At 39.2% G+C, this 25414-nt stretch overlaps 2 protein-coding genes and 1 long non-coding RNA gene across 4 annotated transcripts in view; 2 read left to right on the plus strand and 1 right to left on the minus strand.

The window, feature by feature from the left end:
* LOC124222872 (uncharacterized) overlaps positions 1–17675 on the plus strand; it is a 34279-nt gene extending 16604 nt beyond the window's left edge. The window contains exons 1-2 of one of the 2 annotated variants that reach the window (XR_011177619.1): positions 15349–15369; positions 16665–17675. This is a non-coding gene — a long non-coding RNA (uncharacterized lncRNA). Of the gene's footprint in view, positions 1–15348; positions 15370–16664 lie in introns of those variants that run through there. The other variant, XR_011177620.1, reaches the window with a different exon arrangement.
* On the plus strand, positions 13889–14369 carry LOC138191245 (NADH-ubiquinone oxidoreductase chain 2-like; the record flags this gene model as incomplete). Its single annotated transcript, XM_069137753.1, is given in 2 exon segments — positions 13889–14134; positions 14136–14369. Coding segments are annotated over 2 exon segments (480 nt in total), but the record flags the coding sequence as incomplete, so codon positions are not given.
* A 701-nt stretch (positions 17676–18376) lies between the features above and the next one.
* LOC138191301 (uncharacterized) lies at positions 18377–19984 on the minus strand. Its single transcript, XM_069137945.1, has 2 exons — positions 18634–19984; positions 18377–18402 (listed from the first exon to the last, which is right to left on the minus strand). Exons 1-2 carry the CDS (start codon positions 19982–19984, stop codon positions 18377–18379), a joined length of 1377 nt encoding a protein of 458 aa, XP_068994046.1.
* Positions 19985–25414: the final 5430 nt, after the last annotated feature.

Raw genomic sequence — 25414 nt, forward strand, 5'->3', positions numbered from 1 at the left:
ATTAGGATGTGCTACGATATTGCACATTTCTAACAGTAGCCTATTATAATACAAAGGTTCAACATCAATAATGCTAGCTTGAGAATAATTAAAAGAGTGGTCGAAATCGATGGCATGTCTCGTCAATGCAGTATAATTATCCTCGTGTTCATGGATATTGCGTTCATGTTCGGATATCCTGGTGTGTATTTGTCTACTAGTTTGGCCTATGTAAGCTTTGTTGCAATGATTGCAAGGTATTTCGTAAACTACACCCGAGCGATTGCCCAGGGGTAATGGGTCCTTACCCGAATCAAACATCGAGGATATATCATGTGCACATTTGCCCACAAATTGAATTTTGTACTTATAGAATGTTCTGTTGAGTGACTCAAACAACCCCGCAACATATGGGATGGAAATATAGCTTTTTTGAATGTTTTGCGGAGTAGTTGTATCGAAATTGTTGTTAGGGCTGGTAGATGACAAGATGGAATCATATTTAAACTTTATATGTTTGTTAAGCAGGCGAGGTGGATAGTCGTTCTCAAATAGTACCTGCTGAATCAAGGACAAATTTTTATTGTGAAATTCCATACTTGAGAGACGGATCGCTCTGTCAACTAAGCAATCAATCGTTCCAATTTTGTATGATCTGGGATGGTGAGAATGGTAATTCAAATACCTTTGTGACCAAGTCGCCTTGTGGAACCAATCAGTTTTAATGAGCTGATTATCATTGATAATCAGGACATCTAAGAAGCTAATTTGGTGATTAGACTCTAATTCAGATGTAAATTGTAGTCTCGGATGGAAACTGTTGAAAACTGAAAGCATTTCTGCGACTTTATGCGAAGGGACAGCTGTAATTATGTCGTCTACGTATCTGAAAAAGAATGAAGGCTTGAAGTCCAGTTTATTAAGACAGTGTTGTTCAAGGTCATCCAAAACCAAATCAGACAAAATAAAATAACAAATAATTAAAATATTTTATATAGACTAACTAAAACTATGCTTCCTTGTTTCTAGAGATAATAATAATTGATATAATCGGTAATATAGTCTTGAGTAAATATGCGGCGCTCGTGACATTATATCCCCAATTTCTTCCCATTACGGAGAGTTATGGGAAGCAGGAGTCAACTCGGTGAAACACCACTTGAAAACAGTCATGGGCGAGCATACTCTCACCGTTGAAAAGTTGCCGACGGTTCTTGTTGAAATTGAGGCCTGTCTCAATTCACGGCCACTGGGTGCGCTAAGCTCCGATCCTGAGGATCTCCATGCGTTGACACCATTCCACTTCCTAGGGGGAAGCACGTCGGCCGTACTCCCAGAGGACGATCTCTCGGACGAACCTAAGAACCGTTTAAACCGGTTTCAGTTACTACAGCGCATTCGAAATCAGTTCTGGAGACGTTGGTCCTCTGAGTATCTACTTCACTTGCAAGAACAAAAAATTGAGAAAGACTCACGAAAACTTTTGCATTGGGAGACCTGTCTTAATCCGGGATGACAATCAGCCTCCGTTGAAGTCGCTGCTAGGAAGAATAATCGAACTCCACCCGGGTCCGGATAGCCTTGTGTGGGTGGTGACGATTAAAACTGCAACTACCACTCTACGACGGCATACTTCTTGTCTATGCCCGCTAGATCTCGAAGGTGGCGGCAAGGGTGCGTAGGTCGAGGTCAGAGGCGTGAGGATTCGTCCGTCGGACGAAAGCGAGCGGGATGTTCACGCAACTTTATTATTATTATGTTAGTTTGCAATTTTATGACAGTAAATATCTTAGTTTTCGTTATATTCGTATGCTGTACCTATTCATCACGTATAAGGTGAAAAAAAGTCACAACAACAGATTTACTTCCTTATTTCACATTAAAATCAGTTCAACGTTATAGTGATTCAAATTACGTATTTATTGTATTGTCCGCGTCAGAAGGTCGCGGGCCGAGACTCGAAGTGTCTGTTACGTACGTTCGCTTGGCCAGTGAGGACGCAGCGCAAATTAGTTAGTCTCGAGCGCTCAAATAGGTAGGACGTGTTAGGCTTTTCCTTCACCCACGCACGTCGATTATTCTGTTTCACGTAGTTTTAGGATTTATGAGTTTGAGATTGGTCTAGGGAGACGCGGTTCACCCTCCGGTGATCGAAAGTGCCCGTCTGCGGGGCGAGCGTCAACGCAGCGACATATTGTCACCCGAGCACTTCAGCGTTGGATCCTCGAGACGTCGGGACCACTGTTTGCATGGTTACGGGCTACCTTGATGCTCCCCATCACCCGCTTCCACGTTCGCGTCGGAAGTTGCGGCTTATGGTTTACTCATATGAGTTTTTGAGGAGTTGACTTAAGATTATTGAATGATCATTTAATCCAGTTGACAAGGAACGCACCAGCGACCGTATTATCCTGTCTTATGGTAATTCGATTTGCAGTTAATAAACATTTGACTTGCTTCGGCTTTGCCCTCTACCCCGTGAGGGTTTTTATGCCGAAGCAAGCATCTTGTCTTTCCCGCGAAGTCGTGTTATTTATTGATTCACCCTTTCACTCACTCATCCCGATTGGAGTTAGAGAAGAACTCTGGTCAAGCGACTAAACAAATAATAATAATAATGTTACGTCCCAGCCGATAATTATGCCTGCACCCTCTCTGTATTGTAACCGACCGACATGCAATTATCATAGGAGAACACACCGGCTCATACCATAGCCTTTAAGAACCATATAGATATAGGTTGGGTTATTATCTTGGTGTGCAATGATCTCGCACGGACAATCGTTTATGTATCATGTTCATTTCTTTGTTTTATATCTTCAATTTTAACTCAGGCTCGCGAATTCTCACTGATCAAACTTAAGGAACGTGAGAGAAGACAGGACAAGCAGTTTACAAAGTATCATTCTGAGAATTCAAATTGCATTCTTGCAACTAACTATCTTGTCAGCAATGCACCGATTGGCCTCTTTAAGACCAATCGTCTTGCACTGACGTAGCCAAAAACCAATCAGGAGTCTCTTCCAGACCTCCCACTATTCAAGATCTTTTTTTGAACTAGACAGTTGCAAATTAGAATCACTTCAGACATCGGAAGAAACAGAACCAATTGAGACGTCAGACCATTGCACACCTCGAAATCCAAAACGTCAATTATCGTTCATTCATAGAGCACTTATCTTCAGAAGCTTCGAACTTCAGAACAGTTAACCAAGTGAATAATGTTGAAGATATAAATTTGATAAATTTGATAAACTGGTAAATTCAAAAAATTAACGGCGGAGCCAGGAATCGAACCTCGTATCTAGAGATGCTTTACCGGAGCCTTACTCCACTAGACCACCTAGCCGCCCTGACTCTGATGTCGTTAATTCCTCTTATCACCAGTTAGTTCAAATTTGTTTTCTTGTGCTTTTGTATGTGTGAATAGAAATTCACTTTTTATTCACACATTTTATTTACAATTTATTACAAAATGTAAAAACACTTACATACATTCTTACAGTTGTTGCTTAAGAGGAAGAACACTTTCTATTCACACATACAAAAGCACAAGAAAACAAATTTGGAATAACTGGTGATGAGAGGAATTAACGACATCAGAGTCAGGGCGGCTAGGTGGTCTAGTGGAGTAAGGCTCCGGTAAAGCATCTCTAGATACCAGGTTCGATTCCAGGCTCTGCCGTTAATTTTTCGAATTTACCAGTTTATCAAATTTATCAATTTTATATCTTCAACAATTAAAAGTCCTCGTAATTAATGATAATGCATATCCGCATTTCAATTATTAGACGGTCATTGACTGTCTTACGGGCTTCGCATCAGAAGAGTAAGATTCCAAAATGTAAAAACACTTACATACATTCTTACAGTTGTTGCTTAAAAGGAAGAACACTTTCTATTCACAAGTGAATAATACTACAAACCCATACCTCGAAAACCAGTTAACGAACATATTACATTGAATAAACGTGAATTTTGAATTGAAGTGTGTGCAGAGCGAGTTATTTCAATCACGCACAGTGATAGTTGGCACGACATACAGCAAAATTCCAAACAAGGACAGGCTAAACGAGAAATTGTGAAGGATTTCTCGGGATGTTCTTCCCAGAACGTGACAATAATAATAATAATAATAATGATGTAATGTAATGTAATTTATTAAACAAGCCATAGGATTGAAATCCCCTAACGGCCTAAAGAAAATACAAAAAAAAAAATTTTTCAGAGCACACAATGTAAACAATAATTGAAAGAATAATTGAAAGTCGTAGTTAACAATAAGCGAAAACAATTTAAGAATAATAATATTACTATATATATATATTGAATAAACTACGATGATGGCTAGGTGAATAAATGAAACTCCTGAGTTGCTCCAAATTAGTTCAGGTTTATTTTAATAGAAAATTGAATCACTCTGATTGACATATACAAGAGAGAACTTGGATCTCAAAATGTTTAAAGAATATAAGATTAAGTAGGCGCTATCGAAGGCAGCGTACGTAGCTCAGCGTGACGGAGCGAGGACTGACGCCGCAGCGAAGCCAGGCGGCCGTACGACTCCAGAGAGGAGCTGCGCGCGCAGCAGCGGCCCGTGCTCACAGCTCAGTAGCAGCGGCAGAAAATCCAACAAACCGCCCGCCTCGTTCCGTGAACGAAAATAGATGTCCAAATGCCGCCCGCCAAAGCCAGACTCGTTTAGCGGTGAGAACCATTTGGCCTAGCAGGATCGGCGAGTGGGATAAGAGCCAACTTAACGATAGGTCTGACGTATTCGCCAGTAGCAGCACGAACGGTCACGGTGCAGACGTTCCCATCAGGTCCCGGATGAACTTGAATTACGCGTCCCAAAGGCCATCTGCCATTGACACGTAACAAACTCGGAGCCAAGATGAAAACTAGATCCCCGACCTTTAAGTTGGGGCGCTGACGCAACCATCTTTGGCGTTGTTGTAGCGTGTTTAAATACTCTCGGCTCCATCTTTTCCACAACTCGTCCCGCATTGCTTTCACAAGCTTCCAGTGAGTCAAGTGGTCTAGATTGCTGTCATCTGCAGGAACTTCGGGTATCGACCCAAGGTGTCTTCCAACTAGCAGATGGCCAGCTGTTAAAACTTCTAGATCATCGAGATCGCTGGAGAGCGGAGAGAGAGGCCGGCGATTCAGTACGGCTGCAATACCGATAAGCAACGTGGAAAACTCTTCATATGTCAAATTCCTTGGGCCGGCAACTCGTTTGAGATGTCTTTTGAAGGACGTCACGCCAGCTTCCCACAGCCCTCCGAAGTGAGGAGCAGCAGGGGGAATAAATTTCCAAGTGATACCTTCAGTGGCGAGAGCGTCTGCAACCTGATCCCAATTGAGAAAGCGGAGAGCTTGTTTCATCTCACGGTCCGCACGATGAATGTGCGTGGCGTTGTCGCTCCAAATTTCTTTAGGTTTGCCACGTCGCTTGGTAAATCGTTCCAATGCCGCTTGAAGGCTTTCTGTTGTAAGGTCACCAACGAGTTCCTAGTGCACTCCTTTTGATCGAAGGCACACAAATACAGCAACATATCCTTTAGTTGCACGACAACCGCGACCCTTGGCCGCAAGAACGTTAAGTGGGCCTGCATAGTCAACACCGGTGTAAGCGAAGGGATCACTCGGAATGACGCGCTCTGGAGGCAGGGGAGCCATAACTTGTTCCAATGGGCGGGGAGAAGAGCGGATGCAGATCACGCAATTTTGGATGAAAGTCCGAATTTTTCTTTTGCCACCGATGATCCACGCTCGACGAACGACTTGGACGTGTGTTGATCGAAAGCCCCCGTGAAGTGATTTCTCGTGCGCCCAGTTAATGATCAGCCAAGCCAGATGATCAGTGCCAGACAATGGTGGGTGACGTTCATCGTAGGATAGTAGGGAGTGCTGCAAGCGTCCACCTACGCGAAGAATGCCCTTGGAATCAACGTAAGCGGCTAATCCTCGTAGCACGCTGCGATTGGGAAGATTGTTCCCGCTCCGAAGACTTGCAATTTCAGAAGCAAAGTATTGGCTTTGACTGAGTTGAACGCATGCGAGAAAGGCTTCGTGAAGCTTAACGGCAGTAATGGGCCCCAGAACAACGGCAGTGGGCGTGCGTTGAAGCCGAATTCGTATCCAACGACGTAATCTCACTAGGAATCGCAGCAGAGTCAGTAGCCTTGAAAATTTGTTTACGAAAGATGGATTCAAGTTCAGATTCTCGCAAACGGTGGTAGCATGGCTGGTCACTGCTTCTAGAGTAGGATGTGACGGGATCTCTTTCCAAGTAGACGGATTTGAGAGCCAGGTGGGTCCGTCAAACCATGAACGTTCGTGCAAGAGTTGAGTCAATTCAGCTCCTCGTGTGGTGACGTCTACTGGATTTAATTCGCTAAATACATGTCTCCAAGCGGCGCGGGGAAACGTTTCTTGTATCTGATTCACGTAGTTGTCCACCAGCGAATTGCCGACAGGCTCGTCCGAGCAAATCCAATGGAGGGCGATTTTAGAGTCGGTCCAAGCGTAGCAATTGTCATTGGAAATCTTTAAGTCTTCGGCTACAGTTCTTAGTAATTTCACAGCTATCAGAGCTGCTCTTAATTGCAGTCGTGGAATAGTCATTCGAGGCTCGGTTTGTTCCTTAGGACGCAAGCTTTTGATTGAGGCCAGTTTGGTCTTGGCTATCAACAATGCAGTATGAACGGATTGATCTTGAGAAACTCTAATGTATACAGCTGCAGCCATTGAACGGCGACTGGCGTCAGAGAAGGCGTGCAGTTCTACAGCATGCCCAGGTGAGGTCCTTAACCAACGAGGAACACTGACTTCCGAAATCCGTCCCAAGTTCTCTTCGAAACTGTCTCAGCGCCTTGACATTGACGCCAGCAACGGTTGATCCCAATCCAGACCAGCCCGCCACAGATCCTGCATCAACATTTTGGCCAATAAAGTGACGGGTGCAAGCCATCCACATGGATCAAAGATGCTTGCGACCGCGGCAAGTATTTCGCGTTTTGTGCGTTGCACAGGCGCGAGTTGTGGTGGAGCCAAACGAAAGTTGTCAGCCTGAGGATCCCAGTGAATTCCCAGCTCATTTACAGGTCCGTCTTCACCGATGCGAACCCATGATGGACGCAAACACATTTCCGGAGGCAGATCTTGTAGAAGCTCGGGAGTGTTGGCAACCCACTTGCGAAGGGGAAAGCCTCCTGCTTGGGCGAGTTGGATCATTTGGTCTCGCAATCGCAGGGCATCTGGAATATTATCGGCACCAGAGAAAATGTCGTCGATGTACCTCTTGTGGAGTAAAGCTCTCGCTGCATCCTCACGACCCTCCTTTTCGTCGTCACATAATTGTTTCATCACCCTAAGAGCGAGGTAGGGCGCGCATGACGTGCCATAAGTGACGGTGAGGAGCTGATAATGCTTGACAGGTAAATCCTCGTGAGTACTCCAAACAATTTGTTGTAAGTTTAAGGGAGCTTTCCAGTGTGACAGCCCGAAAAATCGCTGTTTTTCGCGATTTTTTTTCTTAAAGAAAAAATAATCTAATCGGTCTGGTTTTTTTTTTTGTATATTAATTGGATATTGAAGAATACAAAACAATTTTTTGAAGATCGATTCATTTATTAATTAATATCTATAAAAATGATGAAACAATTGTTGCAAAAAATGCACTTGGATGTGGTGTCCACGTTGGGGGTCACAATTTTGATCTGAAACAAAAAACACAAAAAGATTATTGATCGCTTTATAATTGGCTTTCGTGCTATGGAGGCTTTTTTCTTTTTTTTTTTTTTTGCAAAAATGGCGCCGGTTTGAACAAAAAGTATCGATTTCAGCATTTTTTTTTGCAGTTTTTTTTACAAAAAAATAGGAAGATGTCAAAAAAAAAAAAAAAGCTTCTATAGCACGATAAACAATGACGTTAAGAATATTGTGTAAAAAATTCAACTCGATAGCATTAAAACTCTGCCCTCCAAGTTGGACACCGTTTTGAAAAATGCTGTTTCGAGAAAAACGCGTTCAAAGTTTCAAGTGAGGAAATTTTAGGTAAATCGTTTACTTACGGTCAATCAGCGATGCCAGGTCCATACAATATCCCTTCTGCTTCTTCGAAAAGATCGTGCTCAATGGATTGTTCAGTCCGACGAGCTGTCCTCGCCTCTTTGCTATCCAGGGACGTCCGGCGGTTTGCTTGGGTGATGCGCGCATTCTTGTACTTAGCGGCGAAATCTGCGACGCTCGGCCCTATCGTGCATCCCATCGTCTTCAAAATTTTTAAAATTGGGTCGTAACCTTCATTGAAGGTGCACACAGCACACTGCGTAGCGATTTCTACTATCTGCTTGCCGCAGAATACGTGCTTTGGGGCTAGTTGCCACACACAGTGATTGATTGATTTTCAAGAATTTAGCACGCCATTCGCTTTTTTTTTGAAAATTGAGTGCGACAAAAAAATAAGTCGCGCGACTAATTTACGGCTAATTAACGGCAAATTATGCAATAGTCCGAATTCACATTTTCGACAATTGGTGAGCCAAGTTCATGTACGTGCAGGTAGGAACGAGACAATAGAAATTACGGTCGCACGGGCAGACGGCCGACGCGTCAGCTGTAGCGCTCCGTTGCCTTCTTTCAAAAAATGCTGTACAGTAACCAAAATAATCTGAATTTCGGCATGAAAATTTCAGGGAATATTCGGTAGAGTGTATACTATTCGATAAAGCAAAAAAAAAAAAATCGATTTTTTGAAAATTTCACACTGGAAAGCTCCCTCAAGTGCTCCTTTGCTATGCGTATTTGACGGTACATCATTTGAGCGTCAGTACTAAAGGCGATTTGATGAATACGCCATATAACTAACACGCGCCACAAGGTGGTCTAGAGTTTAGGGCCGGTGTACAGAACGTCATTCAAACTGCACCCACTAGACGTAGACCGTGACGCATTGAATACTACGCGCAGCTTCTGTTCGAGATCTCCTCTCTGCCAAATCCCATGAAAGGGTATGTAGTATATCGGTGAGTCAGTTTGATGTATTTCTTCCTCAGGTAGCTCTCTCATGTGGCCACATCTCAAATACTCGTTCATAAAATTTATGCAGGCTCGAGCCAGTGCTGGATCTCTTTTCATTCGTCGGAGAAGCGCAGCCAGTGAAGCCAGAGCACCGAGTAAGCTTTCGCCGAGCAGATGAAGGAGGTTTGTCCGAACAGGCAGTGGTACAATGTAACGCCCTTGAGCGTCACGTTGATGCTGACTGAGGATAGTTTCACAAATCTTGTCATCTGGCGACTGTCTCACGACATGGGGCACGTTCTCAATTTCCCAAAATCGCTGAATAAGTTGAAATAGTTGTTGATACCAATGAGGTTTGACACCAGCTTGTGTAAGGCAGAGTCGAGTATTGGTTGACGTCGTCGGTTGAGCGATGCAGCCCGAAATGATCCATCCAAATGCGGTGTTTTGTGCCATTGTCGTGTCTTTTCGCAGAACCCCGGACCGCATTAAGGTCGGGAGAAGGTTTGCCCCAATAAGTATATCCACAGGACCTGGTGTATCGAAATGTTCATCTGCCAATTGCAAGGGACGCCAAAGCTCTCGAACATTCTGAGGGATCTGAGTAGTTGGCGTACTCAGACCGAGGCGTTTTATGCAGTATACTTCAAAATCAACGGGGCTGTCCAAGTCGGGAAGATGTATCTGTAGACGTGATTTGAATTGCGAGCGATCGATGAATTCTCCGCCAACACCACTGATGCTCATGTCTACACGTTTTGCCAAAGCACTGACACGGTGAATGAAAGAAATCGAAGTCAGTGATATTTCAGAGCACGAATCTAGCATTACTCGAGCAGAGATGGTTCTTCCACGATCGCTGCCAATTTGCGGCATCGCTGTTGGCAGGATAGCTAGTCACATATTGGTGGATGGAGGAGTCGTTGACTTCAGATTATTGGTTGAATTTCCACTCTCTTTGCTTCGCTTGATAGGAATAGGCGCAGATACAGGTGGCCCCGCTCGTTTCTGTTCTTCATGTAGAGAAGTGTGGTGCAGTGCTCCGCACACAGAGCAAGCCAGTCGAGATGGACAGAATCGAGCAGTGTGATTTGATCGAAGGCAATTAAAACATAATCCTGCTTTTGCCACAAGGTCACGGCGTGCTGAAGGTTGCAGCGCAAGAAATCCCTCGCAGTGCCCGCTGTAATGATCACTCTGGCAATATCCACAGCTTTCTGAGCCTTTAGTGAAAAACGTTCAAGCGTTAGGGTACTTAACTGGGTATGCGACTTTTCTTGGCTCGAATGAAGGACCTGGTGGGTGTCTCGCCGAAGGTTTTAGAGTGCATTTTGGACCTTCCATCGATTTGAGTGTTTGACATCGTCTGTTCAGGAAGTTGATCAGTGTGGTGTAGGTCGGCATTCTTGTTCTATGATCAACGGTAGCTGTATCTGATCTTTCCAGTTCTTCTTGCCACTTGCCGCGTGTTTCTGGATCTAGACGATTGGCTGCGATCGAAATGAACCAATCATCCCAATTAGAGACTGGACGGCCTAGAGCTTTTAGTTGTTTTCTATGGCGCTCGAGAGAATCACATAGATGCTGAAGATCACTGGAGTTTTCATTAGTGAGCTTACGTAGGTCTTGTATGGAGTTGAGATGATCATACACCAATAGCCTCGGGTGCTCGTATCGAGTAGTCAGCAATTCTCAGGCTGCAGCGTAGTTCGTTCCAGTGACTGGGAAACTGTATACGGCTTGTTCGGCCTCTCCTTCAACATGATTGCGTAAGTAAAATAATCGCTGCACGTCGCTGAGTTGGTCGTCTTCATGAACAATAGCGAAAAATCCGTCGCGGAATGCTTCCCAGTCTTCTCTGCGTCCGGAAAACGTAGGTATGTTCATCGGTGCTAAACGGCTATTATTAGACCTTGAGTGCTGGGAGCATAGTGTTATCTCTCCTGGGGCGACTGGGGTTCTAGACGAAGTTGCAATCAGCTGATCGCGAAGGTTGTAGAGTTTTGATTGCGACTGAATGTAGAGGTTCTCGATTTCTGCGTAGATTGCGTCGCCGTTGTAGCCATCTGCTGCGTTTGCACCTGCCTCGATCAATGCGAGATGGTTGCCTTGGAAATCTGCCCAATAGGTGTTCAGCATTTCAAATCGCACCTGCACCTGTCCTAGGCTCCATTGATCATTTGGCGTATTCATCACAAATTGAGTGAAGTTGCGAATTACTGTAAGCAGCGCCTGCTGAGCGGCAAGAATATTGTTGTTTTCCATTTCGTTTGTGGTAGCCGCTGCGCGCTACAGCATGCCCTCTTTGACGCTAGTCGCCGTGCAATGGCTGCAGCTGTATACATTAGAGTTTCTCAAGATCCATCCGTTCATACTGCATTGTTAATAGCCATTGTCGTGTCTTTCCGCAGGACCCCGGACCGCATAAAGGTCGGGAGAAAGTTTGCCCCAATAAGTATGCTGTAGAACTGCACGCCTTCCCTGACGCCAGTCGCCGTGCAATGGCTGCAGCTGTATACATTAGAGTTTCATTTATTCGCCTAGCCAACATCGTAGTTTATTCATGGTCCTTTGAGCCGGATTTCTCCCCGCCCATAACTTGTTCCAATGGGCGGGGAAAAGAGCGGATGCAGATCACGCAATTTTGGATGAAAGTCAGAATTTTTCTTTTGCCACCGATGATCCACGCTCGACGAACGACTTGGACGTATGTTGATTGAAAGCCCCCGTGAAGTGATTTCTCGTGCGCCCAGTTGATGATCAGCCAAGCCAGATGATCAGTTCCAGACAATATTGGTGGGTGACGTTCATCGTAGGATAGTAGGAAGTGCTGCAAGCGTCCACTTACGCGAAGAATGCCCTTGGAATCAACGTGAGCGGCTAATCCTCGTAGCACGCTGCGATTGGGAAGATTGTTCCCGCTCCGAAGACTCGCAATTTCAGAAGCAAAGTATTGGCTTTGACTGAGTTGAACGCATGCGAGAAAGGCTTCGTGAAGCTTAACGGCAGTCATGGGCCCCAGAACAACGGCAGTGGGCGTGCGTTGAAGCCGAATTCGTATCCAACGACGTAATCTCACTAGGAATCGCAGCAGAGTCAGTAGCCTTGAAAATTTGTTCACGAAAGATGGATTCAAGTTCAGATTCTCGCAAACGGTGGTAGCATGGCTGGTCACTGCTTCTGGAGTAGGATGTGACGGGATCTCTTTCCAAGTAGACGGATTTGAGAGCCAGGTGGGTCCGTCAAACCATGAACGTTCGTGCAAGAGTTGAGTCAATTCAGCTCCTCGTATGGCGACGTCTACTGGATTTAATTCGCTGAATACATGTCTCCATGCGGCGCGGGGAAACGTTTCTTGTATTTGATTCACGTAGTTGTCCACCAGCGAATTGCCGACAGGCTCGTCCGAGCAAATCCAATGAAGGGCGATTTTAGAGTCGGTCCAAGCGCAGCAATTGTCATTGGAAATCTTTAAATCTTCGGCTACAGTTCTTAGTAATTTTACAGCTATTACAGCTGCTCTTAATTCCAGTCGTGGAATAGTCATCCGAGGCTTGGTTTGTTCCTTAGGACGCAAGCTCTTGATTGAAGCCAGTTTGGTCTTGGCTATCAACAATGCAGTATGAACGGATGGATCTTGAGAAACTCTAATGTATACAGCTGCAGCCATTGCACGGCAACTGGCGTGAGAGAAGGCGTGCATTTCTACAGCATGCCCAGGTGAGGTCCTTAACCAACGAGAAATACTGACTTCCGAAATCCGTCCCAAGTTCCCTTTGAAACTGTCCCAGCGCCTTGACATTGACGCCGGTAACGGTTGATCCCAATCCAGACCAGCCCGCCACAGATCCTGCATCAACATTTTGGCCAATAAAGTGACGGGTGCAAGCCATCCACATGGGTCAATGATGCTTGCGACCGCGGCAAGTATCTCGCGTTTTGTGCGTTGCACAGGCGCGAGTTGTGGTGGAGCCAAACGAAAGTTGTCAGCCTGAGGATCCCAGTGAATTCCCAGCTCATTTACAGGTCCGTCTTCACCGATGCGAACCCATGATGGACGCAAACACATTTCCGGAGGCAGATCTTGTAGAAGCTCGGGAGTGTTGGCAACCCACTTGCGAAGGGGAAAGCCTTCTGCTTGGGCGAGTTGGATCATTTGGTCTCGCAATCGCAGGGCATCTGGAATATTATCGGCACCTGCGTTATTTATTATATAATTTATTTAAATAAATCATTTTTTATTTCATCAAATTATATAACGTCATTACCTCCATTTATATTCTATTATATTAATGTATAAAAAGATAAGCTTATTGAGCTAATGGGTTCATACCTCATAGATAAAAATTTTAATTTTTTTCTTTTTATATAAAATGCCTGAAAAAGGGTTATTCTGATAGAATAAATTATGTAATATTATAATAATTACTTTTATAGTATATATTATAAATAATTATTATAATTTTTAGTCATAAATTTAATTTTTTTTTAAAAATTTATACAATTAATTAGTTCAAATAAATATTTTTATTTAATAATAATTTTTGGTATTTTGATTACTATTAATTCTTTATCATGGATTGGTGCTTGAATAGGTATAGAAGTAAATTTATCATCATTTATTCCTTTATTAATAAATAGTAGTAATAAATTGTCTAAATTTTATAATTCTTTAATGATATATTATATTATTCAAGTTGGGGCTTATTCTTTCTTATTTATAAGAATTTTAATAATAAAAATGGATTTAATTTTCATGAATATAAATTTTTTTATGATTTTATTACAAATTAGATTAATTTTAAAATTAGGAGCTAGTCAATTTCATTGAAGATTGGTGAAGATTATTAATAACATTAGATGATTAAATTGTTTTTTTATTTTAACTATTCAAAAAATTGCTCCTTCATTAATTTTAATTAATAATAATATTAGAATAATTATTTACATATCAATAATTTTGTCCGGATTTATAGGTTCATTATTAGGATTAAATCAAACTTCATTAAAATTGATTATAGCTTATTCTTTTATTAATCATATATCTTGGATGTTTATGTCAATATTAATTGATTTTTATATTTTATTAATTTATTTAATAATTTATTCTTTAAATAATTTAATAATTTGTATTTTTTTTTAGTTATTTTAATATAAATTATTTGAATCAAGTTTATAAATTTAATAATATAAGATATTTTATGAAGTTTATAGTTATAATAATATTCATATCAATAGCTGGTATTCCACCTATATTTGTTTTTATTTCAAAGTTTTTTGTTTTTATTTTAATAGTAAATAATAAATTTTTTATTGAATGTTTGATTTTTATTATTTTTACATTAATTGTTTTATTTTATTAGATAAATTTAATTTTACCTACTTTATTATATTTAAAATTAATATTCAAATTAAATTTAAATAATTTTATATCTAATTTTCATTTTTTTATAATTATTTTGTTCAATGTTTTTTTTATATTAATAATTTATTTTATTATATTATATTTTAATATATAATTTTGAAAAATTTTAATAATTTTTATAATTTCAAATTTGCAATTTAATGTTATATATTTAACTATAAAATTAAGATTTTAAGTTAATTAAACTAATAACCTTCAAAGTCTTAAATAAAAATTTGTTTTTTAATTTTATTTATTAATAATAGAATTAAACTATTTCTAAAGACTTCAAAAATCTTTATGCTTATTACACTAAATAATATATATATACTAGATGACCCGGCCACGCGTTGCTGTGGCTAAAGTTTTTGTTAAATTATAAAGTTTTGATCAATGAAGCACAAATAAGTAAAAAACAGGATTAATTTCACTGTATTATCTTCATTATAATATGAATGCAATTTACACTTCAGTCTAAGTAACACGTGGCCGGCTATGCTAACACCAAAAATTTAAAAAGTGGAAATAATTGAATTGTACGGTATTTCGTTCACTACAAAATAAATTTAATTAATTTTATAGCGTCAACAACACGTGGTAATTATGCTGTTAAAATGTAGCTTATATGACACGTTCGTAGATTTACCATAGCAGCGCCATCTATTGATTACTTACTCAACCCAGTCGAAAGGTATCGACATCTGTTAGAATCATTTGGAGTTAACAGATAATTGTGACTGTCAAATAATAACAGACAAATAATTAGCAATAAATTAAAATTGCGACTATAATTTGAGATTTAAACTATCCTATCTCTCAAGTTGGATCGAACTGCACATGGTGTGCGTATTTTATTATAATCGGTTAAGTGGTTTAGGAGTCCATTGAGGACAAACATCGTGACACGAGATTTATATATATTAAGATATATATTATAATTTTTATTTATTTTTATTAAAGTTTGATTTTGGTTTTTATATTAGTATTATTATTTTTTTCTGCATGTATTTTTTTAAATTAATTAGAAATATTTTTTTTTGCAGCATTTAATTTTAATAATTAAAGAAATTTAGAATTATGAATAATATAAAAGTATAGACAAAAAAATTGTGCCAGCAGTAGCGGTCAAACGTTTTATACAAATTAATATTTTTAATTAATGAATTGTATTAATTTATTGATATTTAATTAAAAATAATTTTATGGTGAAATAAAATTTTTTGATTATAAATATATATATATATTATTATATATATATATATATATATATATATATTTATATTATTTTATGAAATCTAAGATTTAAACTAGGATGAGATACCCTATTATTTTAGATGTTAATATTATATTTTAATAATTAATAGTTATGTTCTGTAAAATTAAAAAAATTGGCTGTATTTAAAACTAATTAGGGGAATTTGTTTATTAAACGATAATCCGCGATAAATCTTACTTTAATTAATTGAGTTTATTTATTTTCGTTAACAGAATATTTTTTTAAAATTATAAATTTTCATTAAATTTTATAGAAATTTTATTTCAGATCAAGATGTAGCTTATATTAAAGTTTAAATGAATTACAATAAAAATTTTATTTTCGGATATTAAATTGAAATATTTATTTAAAATTGGACTTAATAGTAAAATTTACAATTATATTTATTTGAATTAAGAATTAAATATGTACAAATCGCCCGTCACTCTCATTATAAAATGGGATAAGTCGTAAAAAAGTGAATATACTGGAAAGTGTATTTAGAATTCAAATTACTTAGAAGGATTTTTTTATTCACAATAAATTAAATAGTTGTTTAATTCAACTTAATTTGAAATTAATAAATTATATTTTTTATATTTAAAATTTTTTTATTAATAAAAATATTTTTATTGAATTTATAATTTTAGTATTGTTAAAAGAAAAAATAATTTAAATTAAAGTTTAATTGTATATTGATAGAAATTTGAAATATTTTGAAAAATAAAATTTTTAAAAAAGTATATTTTATTTATTGTAACTTGTGTATCAGGGTTAATTAAAAAAATAATATAAATTAATATTTTTCTCGAATTGAAAAGATCTATTTAATTTTAAATTATTTTTAATGTTTAATAATTATTCTTAATTTTTAAATAGAAATGAAATGTTTTTCGTTTTTTAAGTTATCTAGTTTTTTGATAAATAAATTTAATTTAAATATCATTATTAATTATTTGAATTAATAAAAATAATTATTCTTGATATAAAAGTTTCAAGGGATTAGCTTTAATTCTTAATTTTATAATTGATTTTAAATTATATAATTATATTTTAGGCTTAGAATTAGTTTTAATTTGAAAATTGTAATAATTTTATAAATTATATATATATATATATATATATATATATATATATATATATATATATAAATATATATATATATATATATATATATATATATATATATATATTATATATTTTAGTTTTAATTTAATTTTTTATCAAAATAATTTAATTAATAATTATTTAATTTAAATGATGATTAAATTAGTAAATATTATAATTATTTATAAATATAAATTTATATGATAGTTAATTATAAGGAATTCGGCAAAAAATTAATTCGCCTGTTTAACAAAAACATGTCGTTTTGATAAAACATAAAAAGTCTAATCTGCTCAGTGAAAATTTTAAATAGCCGCAGTATTCTAACTGTGCAAAGGTAGCATAATAATTTGTTCTTTAATTTAGGACTGGAATAAATGATTTGACGAGATTAAGACTGTCTTATAATTATTAATTATTGAATTTAATTTTTGAGTTAAAAAGCTTAAATTTCATTAGAGGACGAGAAGACCCTATAGAGTTTTATAATTAAATTTATTTTATTAATTAATTTATTTTTATGAAATAAATATAATTATTTTGTTAGGGTGATAATTAAATTTAATAAACTTTTTATTTTGTTTTACATTAATTAATGAATTTTTGATCCTATATTTTAGATTATTCGATTAAATTACCTTAGGGATAACAGCGTTATTTTTTTTAAAGTTCTTATTGACATAAAAAATTGCGACCTCGATGTTGGATTAAAATTTATTTTGGGTGTAGAAGCTTAAAAATTTAGGTCTGTTCGACCTTTAAAATTTTACGTGATCTGAGTTCAAACCGGTTTAAGCCAGGTTGGTTTCTATCCTTAATTTTATTAAAAATTTTTAGTACGAGAGGACCATAATTTTGAATTATTATAATTTTATTTAAAATGAATTTTATTAAATTTGTTAACTATTTTGGCAGATTAATGTAATAAATTTAGAATTTATTTATGTATATTTTATTATACAATTAGTAATTTATATTAATGAATTGATTATAGTTTTTTAAGAAGATTAATTTTACTTATTATAGTATTAGTTAAAGTAGCTTTTTTAACTCTTTTAGAGCGTAAAGTTTTAGGTTTAATTCAAATTCGTAAAGGACCTAATAAAGTTAGAATTGTTGGTATTTTACAGCCATTTTCTGATGCTATTAAATTATTTTCTAAGGAGTTTTCTATTCCTTTAATATCAAATTTTTTTCCTTATTTTTTATCTTCTTTAATTATATTAATATTAATATTGATTTGTTGAATAACAATACCTTATGTTACTAATTTTGATTCATTTGATTTTAGTTTAGTGTTTTTTTTATGTTGTTTAGGTATTGGGGTGTATCCTATTATGATTTCTGCATGATCTTCAAATTCTAAATATTCTTTTTTGGGGATATTACAGTAGTGTATATATGAGAGTTCTAATCCAAAGATGGCGGCGCTCCCCCCTAGTTCCCCCCTAGCTCCCCCCTAGTTCCCCCCTAGCTCCCCCCCTAGCCCCCCCCCCCCCCCCGCGGTCATTTTCGGCGGCTATTTCCATAGGATTTGACACACACACACACACACAAAATAATTCCTGTCGAGACTTGTTTGGCGCCGGAAAGCCGCACATAAATCAGATAAGGTAAGAAGCCGCTAGATCTATTGAAAAAATTCCACGAAATGACCCCTGAAGGAAGGTTTAAAATGGCGTTTTGAATGCTACTAACAATTTTTTTATTTAACACCAATTACATTTAGTTTTCTTATTGTATTCTCAATTATCTTATTCTAAATTTTAACGGGTAAAATTATACATATTATTTTCAATATCCATATTAATTAAACATATTGTTATTCCAAAATTGACTTGAACCAATTTTTTAACAGTACCACTGATCGGATTATATTCAGCAATGCGATTATGCAAGATCATGCAGTAGGCAGAAGTGTGTGGTGGGAACGTAGTGCTAGAGTCAAATTCCAATCGAATGTCCACAGGTCCAGTTTTCAATGTTTCGTTCTGCTTGGAGCAATCGATGACGATAAGGGGAGCTTGGTTTACAAATTCACGTCTCGATAGCAAAGGCTCAGCTTCTTTGTTATAGTAGCTCATTTGAAACCGAACATACATATCATAGAGAATGGCGTATTGATTATTGTATATATCAATATTCATATTTCCGTAGGGATAGCACTGTGAGTTGAGGGAGAGTTTTACATCTCTGATCCGACAATGATCAAATACGCCAGCATTTTTCAGCGGCTCGTTTCTCCTTGCAGTTTGAAATCCTAGAACGACATATCTCGGCTTCTCAAGCTGCGTCGATGTCTTGACTGACCATATATGCCGCGTTGTTGACGGGAGCATCGGATACACGTACGTTTCCCAAGAACGAAAACTCATGGATATGGCCGGATCCTTGGCGATGTAGTTGAGTAGCTGGATTTTCGGTTTATCTGCCAGTTTGATGTAGGGCAACAACCACTCGATTTTATTCAGGGTGATTTTAAAGTTTTCCGTCGCCGAGCTCTGAATCACGGCATTCAAATCAGTGTTGGAACGTGTGAAAATTAACTCGTGTTTAGCGTTGACGATGACTCGACGATAATCTTCGGCGAAGCCTAGCACATAATTTAACGGCAAGACAACATCGAAATTTCCAGCGGCATCGGTTAGTTCCTTATCCCCACTCAACCACCCGGTATTCTCCAGACTATATTGCTGGCCTGGAGTCAAGGATACGTAACCCTTCATGGCGCTGGTGATGCCGACATTTTTATTCCGATCAATCTCTACACCGTTCAACTCGTAGCGAATTTCCTCAAACAAATGACAAACGGCCATATTGATCAATTTCGTAACCGTCACCGCAGCCACACCATCATCCTTTGTGATTTTTCCGTGAATGTGTAGAGAGCTTTTACTGGGCAGTAGACACAAGTCTTGATGTTGAACAACAATATGGATTTCATCGTTGTTCTGGAAGGTGGATGATGCAAACGGTTGATGAGCATGAATCTCAGAGTGCGCGATCGATTCATCGAATACCACAGGTTTCTGTATTCTTATTATTTCTTCCATGGTAACACACAGGATGCAGCGAACACGAATTTTTATTTTCCAGAATTTCCACGTAATCGAAGACCTAGGCTCTGGAGAAACCGAGCGTTCAGAGGTGTCAGTCTCGTAGGCGGTGTAAACGTTGTCAGAGGTGTCGGGCGACTGACGATTTTTGGCCATGACGTTTGAGTTTTATAACTTTTGCCCAACTTTCTTGTCTCAAACACGATTCCCATTATTTGAGTGATTTCACGTGAAAACGTACAGTAATCGTTTCGCCGCGAAAATTAATCAGCTCGTCGTCTTGATCGACTATTCTCAGCTGTAAATGATGTATCGACTGTACGGCGATTGGCAGGTAAATGACGTTGGTAGGCACTTCGACAATCTTATATCCGGATGGAACGGTTGGGAAAAATTCGTGAATCGTGTGAGCTCGACGCCCGTTTATGTACGCCCCTGTGGTTATGCCACACTCAACGCGTAAAGTATTAACCTTCAGTATGGCTACGGGTAATTCAGATTTATGAGTAACGTTTCGTGATAGCTCAACCGCCTTAAATCCCAATAATCGGCCGATCGAATCTTTGGGCTTAAAGTCTACCACATGATTGCATGTGACTTCACTGTTCAGCTCGTTGTTGTTAGCTGTCAGACTGAGGGTGATGTCGGAGGGTAGCTCCTTATGAAGAAAATTTTCAATATCCTCAATTTCATAGCATCCCGTGGGTATCACGATGCTCTCTCTGCTGTTGTCCGCCCGTTTCAGGTAAAATTTATTACACCTCTCATGAATATTGGGTATTGAATTGAATGTCAGGAACTCGACGAGTCCGAGAACATAGTTCTTCTCTGGTGATAACTCGATTGGGGGGAAATATCGAGCCTCCAGCACGGAGGATGTACCTGACAGTGTTAACGTCAACGATTCCGGCATGACTAATGCTTGCTCATGTAACACCTGTCTTTTTATAGTTGTTCGCTGAGAAATTTGAGACACAAGTGGCCGCAAATCACAGTATCATATTCTTGATACCTCTTATGATTGTATTCAACGCTGCCAACACCGAGATACCTCATCAAGTCCTTAGGTGGTTTTAAATCACCAAAACTATCGAAATACACAACATGGTCACCATTTTTCGTGTACGCAACCCAATGTGTCCCTGGACCGTTTTTATCATCAAGATTAATAATTGCGGATTTTCGCATTTTTGGTCCTGATTTCGGCAGATCATTCCGCATGAAAACACCTCGAAAATGCGAAATTTTCATATTTTTAGCATAGTTGCGTAAATCAATGTTGGTGAGAGCTCGGTGTGGCAGCTTCACTAGTTTTTTGCCGAACGTAAGTACAGGCCCATTCCGCTGCGGTAGGGTCGCAGGTATAATCCCTTACCCAAAGCAATCGCCTCCATTGTTGCATTGTGCCGTTTGGCCTCTTTCAACTGATGTTTGTTGGCACTAGCTTCGTTGACAGCTTGAGCTATACCCGCAGCACCACCCGCAAGAGCCCCAGTAGCGCTTAGACCGGCCAGAATTGGAATGAGAAACGGTAGGATGCCGCCAATTTTATCAGGCACAGGTATAACGCGAGGCATACGAATATTCTTCCCAGTCCCACGCGCGGCCGCACGAGCACCCGCCAACGCCGACTCGACGGCTTTATAACCCGGTCGCATGGCGGCCTTTGCCGCTGTGATGATGGATTTGAGACTCACAGTTCTCTTCCGCTGTTTACTCTTCCCGTCAGTTCCAGATTTCTTTTTCGCAGCCACTCCAAGTTCCGGCCGCTTTGCAGCTAAGCCCATTCCGAGTTTAGATTTAGCTTTCATGGTGTTGGTGACTCCCCAGGCTACCGCCTTTTCACTCACACTAGCGTCCTTGGCCAAGACGCGATTCCACGCCTTCTTAGCGAGCGCTTGTCGGCAAGATTTCTCGCTGCGGTATCGCGATTCTTTGCGTATGCAATGTCGTGGTCTTTACACGCGGCATCCAGCGGATTGATCCCCAAATCTCCACGAGCCAACCTCTTTGCCAATTTCGTTCCAGGTCCACAGTACTGATACCCTGGCACATGCAATTCAACTGGGAGATGATTGATGATTTTATTTAACAAACCACCACCGCGTTTTTTCCGTGTGCACATCCTCATAGTCAGGCAACAACTAACGTGACTTCTATAAAAGGCGGAATTTATATACCGTCATCTCAGTTTTCGTTGTCATGCTAACGAAGCATCATGAGATTTCAAGATCAGCCTGATAAACGACCTATCGCAAATTTCGATAAAATGGTTTGACGTGGTAAGAGGAAGATAGAAAAACGACATGGAAAATTGCTGCCAAATACCGTGAGAGCAATTTTTTGCGGGCCATCCAATTGCGGTAAAACTAACGCTCTTCTCGCACTCATCACCCACGGCAATGGATTGCGATTCGAAAATGTCTACGTTTATTCGAAATCTCTCATCCAACCAAAGTATCAATTTTTGCAAAAGTTACTAGAACCTGTGCAGGGAGTAGGTTATTTCCCGTTTCACGAGAACGATGAGGTTGTGAAACCGGAAGATGCTCGCCCCAACTCTATTATGATTTTCGACGATGTGGCTTGTGAAAAGCAGGATAATATCAGAGCATACTTCAGCATGGGCAGGCATTGCGATATCGATAGCTTTTATCTAAGTCAAACGTACGCGCGCATTCCAAAACACCTAGTGCGTGACAATGCAAACTTATTGGTGCTATTTCGGCAGGATGATATGAATCTGAAACATATTTACAACGATCATGTGAACACGGACATGACGTATCAGCAATTTAAAGACTTGTGCTCGGCATGCTGGAATGATGACAATTACAGTTTTACCGTAATTGACAAGGTTAGCGAAATCAATGAGGGGCGATATAGGAAGGGGTTTGACTGCTTTATAAGCATAAACTGACATGAACTTGCACAGTTTCGTTGTAACAATCGAGCCTGCAACATGGAGAGTGCCAAGATTCGTAAGCATAGCGATACATTGAGTGAAATATCAAAAGCATCCGATGTCATACGGCTGAAGCATAAGATGCTCAAGTTGGACAAGGACACGACCGAACAGGTTATGGGAGAGGTATTCAAGCCTTTAGTAACACCGCTGCAAAAATTGATGGATACTTCAAAGCTGCAGCAGCAGCATATTAAACGTGAAATTAAAACGGAACTACCGGATGTGACAATGAAAAAAGAAGAGGAAAAAGATGACGAGAGTGCCGGGGATGATGATGATGATGATGAGGAGGATGAGGATATGGATGTGGGGAATTTCATGGATGCAAATGATAAAACACTGAAGTTTGGTGAAATTTCTACTACAAGTACACCGGTGAAGAAAACAACGGATTCCACAGCACAATATTTGAAAATGTTCAGCTCAAGTAAAAAGAGGGATTTGGATACTACATACGGCGTTCGAAAGTTGACAAGCGGTATGATGATTGGCGATACACCGATCAATTTCACTGATAATCTGGTCAATGTGGGGAATAAAAGTTATGAGAGAACACCTGGATTACTCGAATTACTGTTCAAAAAATCACCCGATGCATCGGTTGTAAATGACGCGGACAAGAATAATTGTATAAAAATTGTAACGACGACAAATGCGCATCGAAGACGTTACCAAGCTGATGAAAGCCTTCGAGATGATTTAAAAAGTGCAAAGTATAGAAATTTCATTGCACAACACGTTGGCTCGCCGAAAAAATCAGGTAAAGGCTTACCCGTCTATAAGATTGCGCGAAAGGAGGGGCAAGATGTCGATTACGTCTACTGGGATGATCCAAATGAAATTGTAGATCGTCTCCGGCTGCTTATGGCGTCACAGGCTGCAGGCAATACCAGTCATTCCAACGAAATAGTCTCCATTATTGTGGAGTTGCGTGAGGCTGGAATCGTTTATTAGCGGCGTGTAAACATAAAATCATCATTTGTTCAGTGACCGTCCAGTGATGAGCATAGACATATTCGGGCGACACTCGGAGCGTGGTGGGGGTAAAAAATTTATTCGAGGGCCTCCGGGCGTTGGATTCAAAACCACCAGCGACAATCAGTATGATTTGGACGGTAAACGATTGTGTAACATAGCCGATCCGCAGCACTCCACCGACGCCGTTTCCTTAAAAGTTCTCAATACTGCTTTACAGTCTATGGCTGTGGATATTGTGGATACTTTTCAATCAAATTTTGAGAGTTTCGCGCATAATCACAACGAGGAGTTGAAACAGCTACGCATAAATAACAAAATCATTGAAAATACGTTGAATCGCATCAAACATATTGGGGAGCAGGCAACACCAACGTTGGGATAGACCAGCAGGGAATTAGTATCGATTGAGGAACTAGAGTGGTTGGACAGCAATTCGAAAAATTGATAGGTGAAGAGTTGGGAACAATGGAGACTGCCATAGCTGCCGAACTTCACAGACAGGCTCGACGCAACTATCCGCGCCGATTTGTAGATGTACGCGGACTGGATGAGACCTGGCAAGCTGATCTCGTCGATATGACCGCATACAGCTCGTGCAACAAGGGATACAAATACCTACTAACAATCATCGATATATATTCCAAGTACGCGTGGGCGGTGCCGATCAAGTCCAAGAGTGGGAAAGATGTTGCCGCTGCCATGAAATCTGTACTGATCCAGAGTCGTATACCTACACATCTGCACGTTGATCGAGGCAAAGAATTTTACAACAGCGAATTCAAAGCCCTCGTGAAGCATCACAATATCAACATGTATTCGACATTTAGCAACTTAAAGGCGTCAATATGCGAACGTTTCAATCGAACATTGAAGAATAAAATGTGGAAGCGGTTCACTCTCCAAGGATCGTACGAGTGGATTAATATTTTGGGTGATTTAATGAAGTCCTACAACAACACCAAACATCGCACGATTCGGATGAAACCGGTGGATGTTAGCACGGAGAATGAAAAACAGCTGTATCGTAGCGTGTACAAGCCTCGGCAAATCAAACGAAGTGATGGAGCGCGGAAATTTAGTGTAGGCGATCGAGTTCGAATCAGCAAGTACAAGAATGTATTTGAAAAAGGCTATACACCCAATTGGACGACTGAAATATTCACCGTGAGTGAGGTGAAAAATACCAATCCACCCACCTACAAACTTACCGATTATCAATATCATCCCATCGAGGGGGGCTTCTACGAGAAAATGCTCGCCAAAGTAAAATATCCCAACGGCTACCTTGTGGAGAAAGTATTACGCAAGCGGGGGAATCTGTTCTATGTGAAGTGGTTGGGTTTTGATAGTTCACACAATAGTTGGATGAATAAAACAGACATGTAACATAATTTGTATGTATTTTCCGAATTACAATAACAGATTTTGAATATACAAATATTTCCACATTTTATCTCCTTTGTGCGCACATGTGCCATACTCTGTACTACGAAAATAATAATAATAATAATGATAATAATAATAATAATGATAATAATAATGATGATATGCAATTTTGCCATACGATTATTACACATTTTATTTTTTGGAAAACTTTTTTTCATTTTCTGAAAACTTTTTTTCGTTTTCTGAAAACTTTT

The sequence above is a fragment of the Neodiprion pinetum genome, chromosome 7, assembly GCF_021155775.2.
Source record: "Neodiprion pinetum isolate iyNeoPine1 chromosome 7, iyNeoPine1.2, whole genome shotgun sequence".
Taxonomy (NCBI): Eukaryota; Metazoa; Arthropoda; class Insecta; order Hymenoptera; family Diprionidae; genus Neodiprion; species Neodiprion pinetum.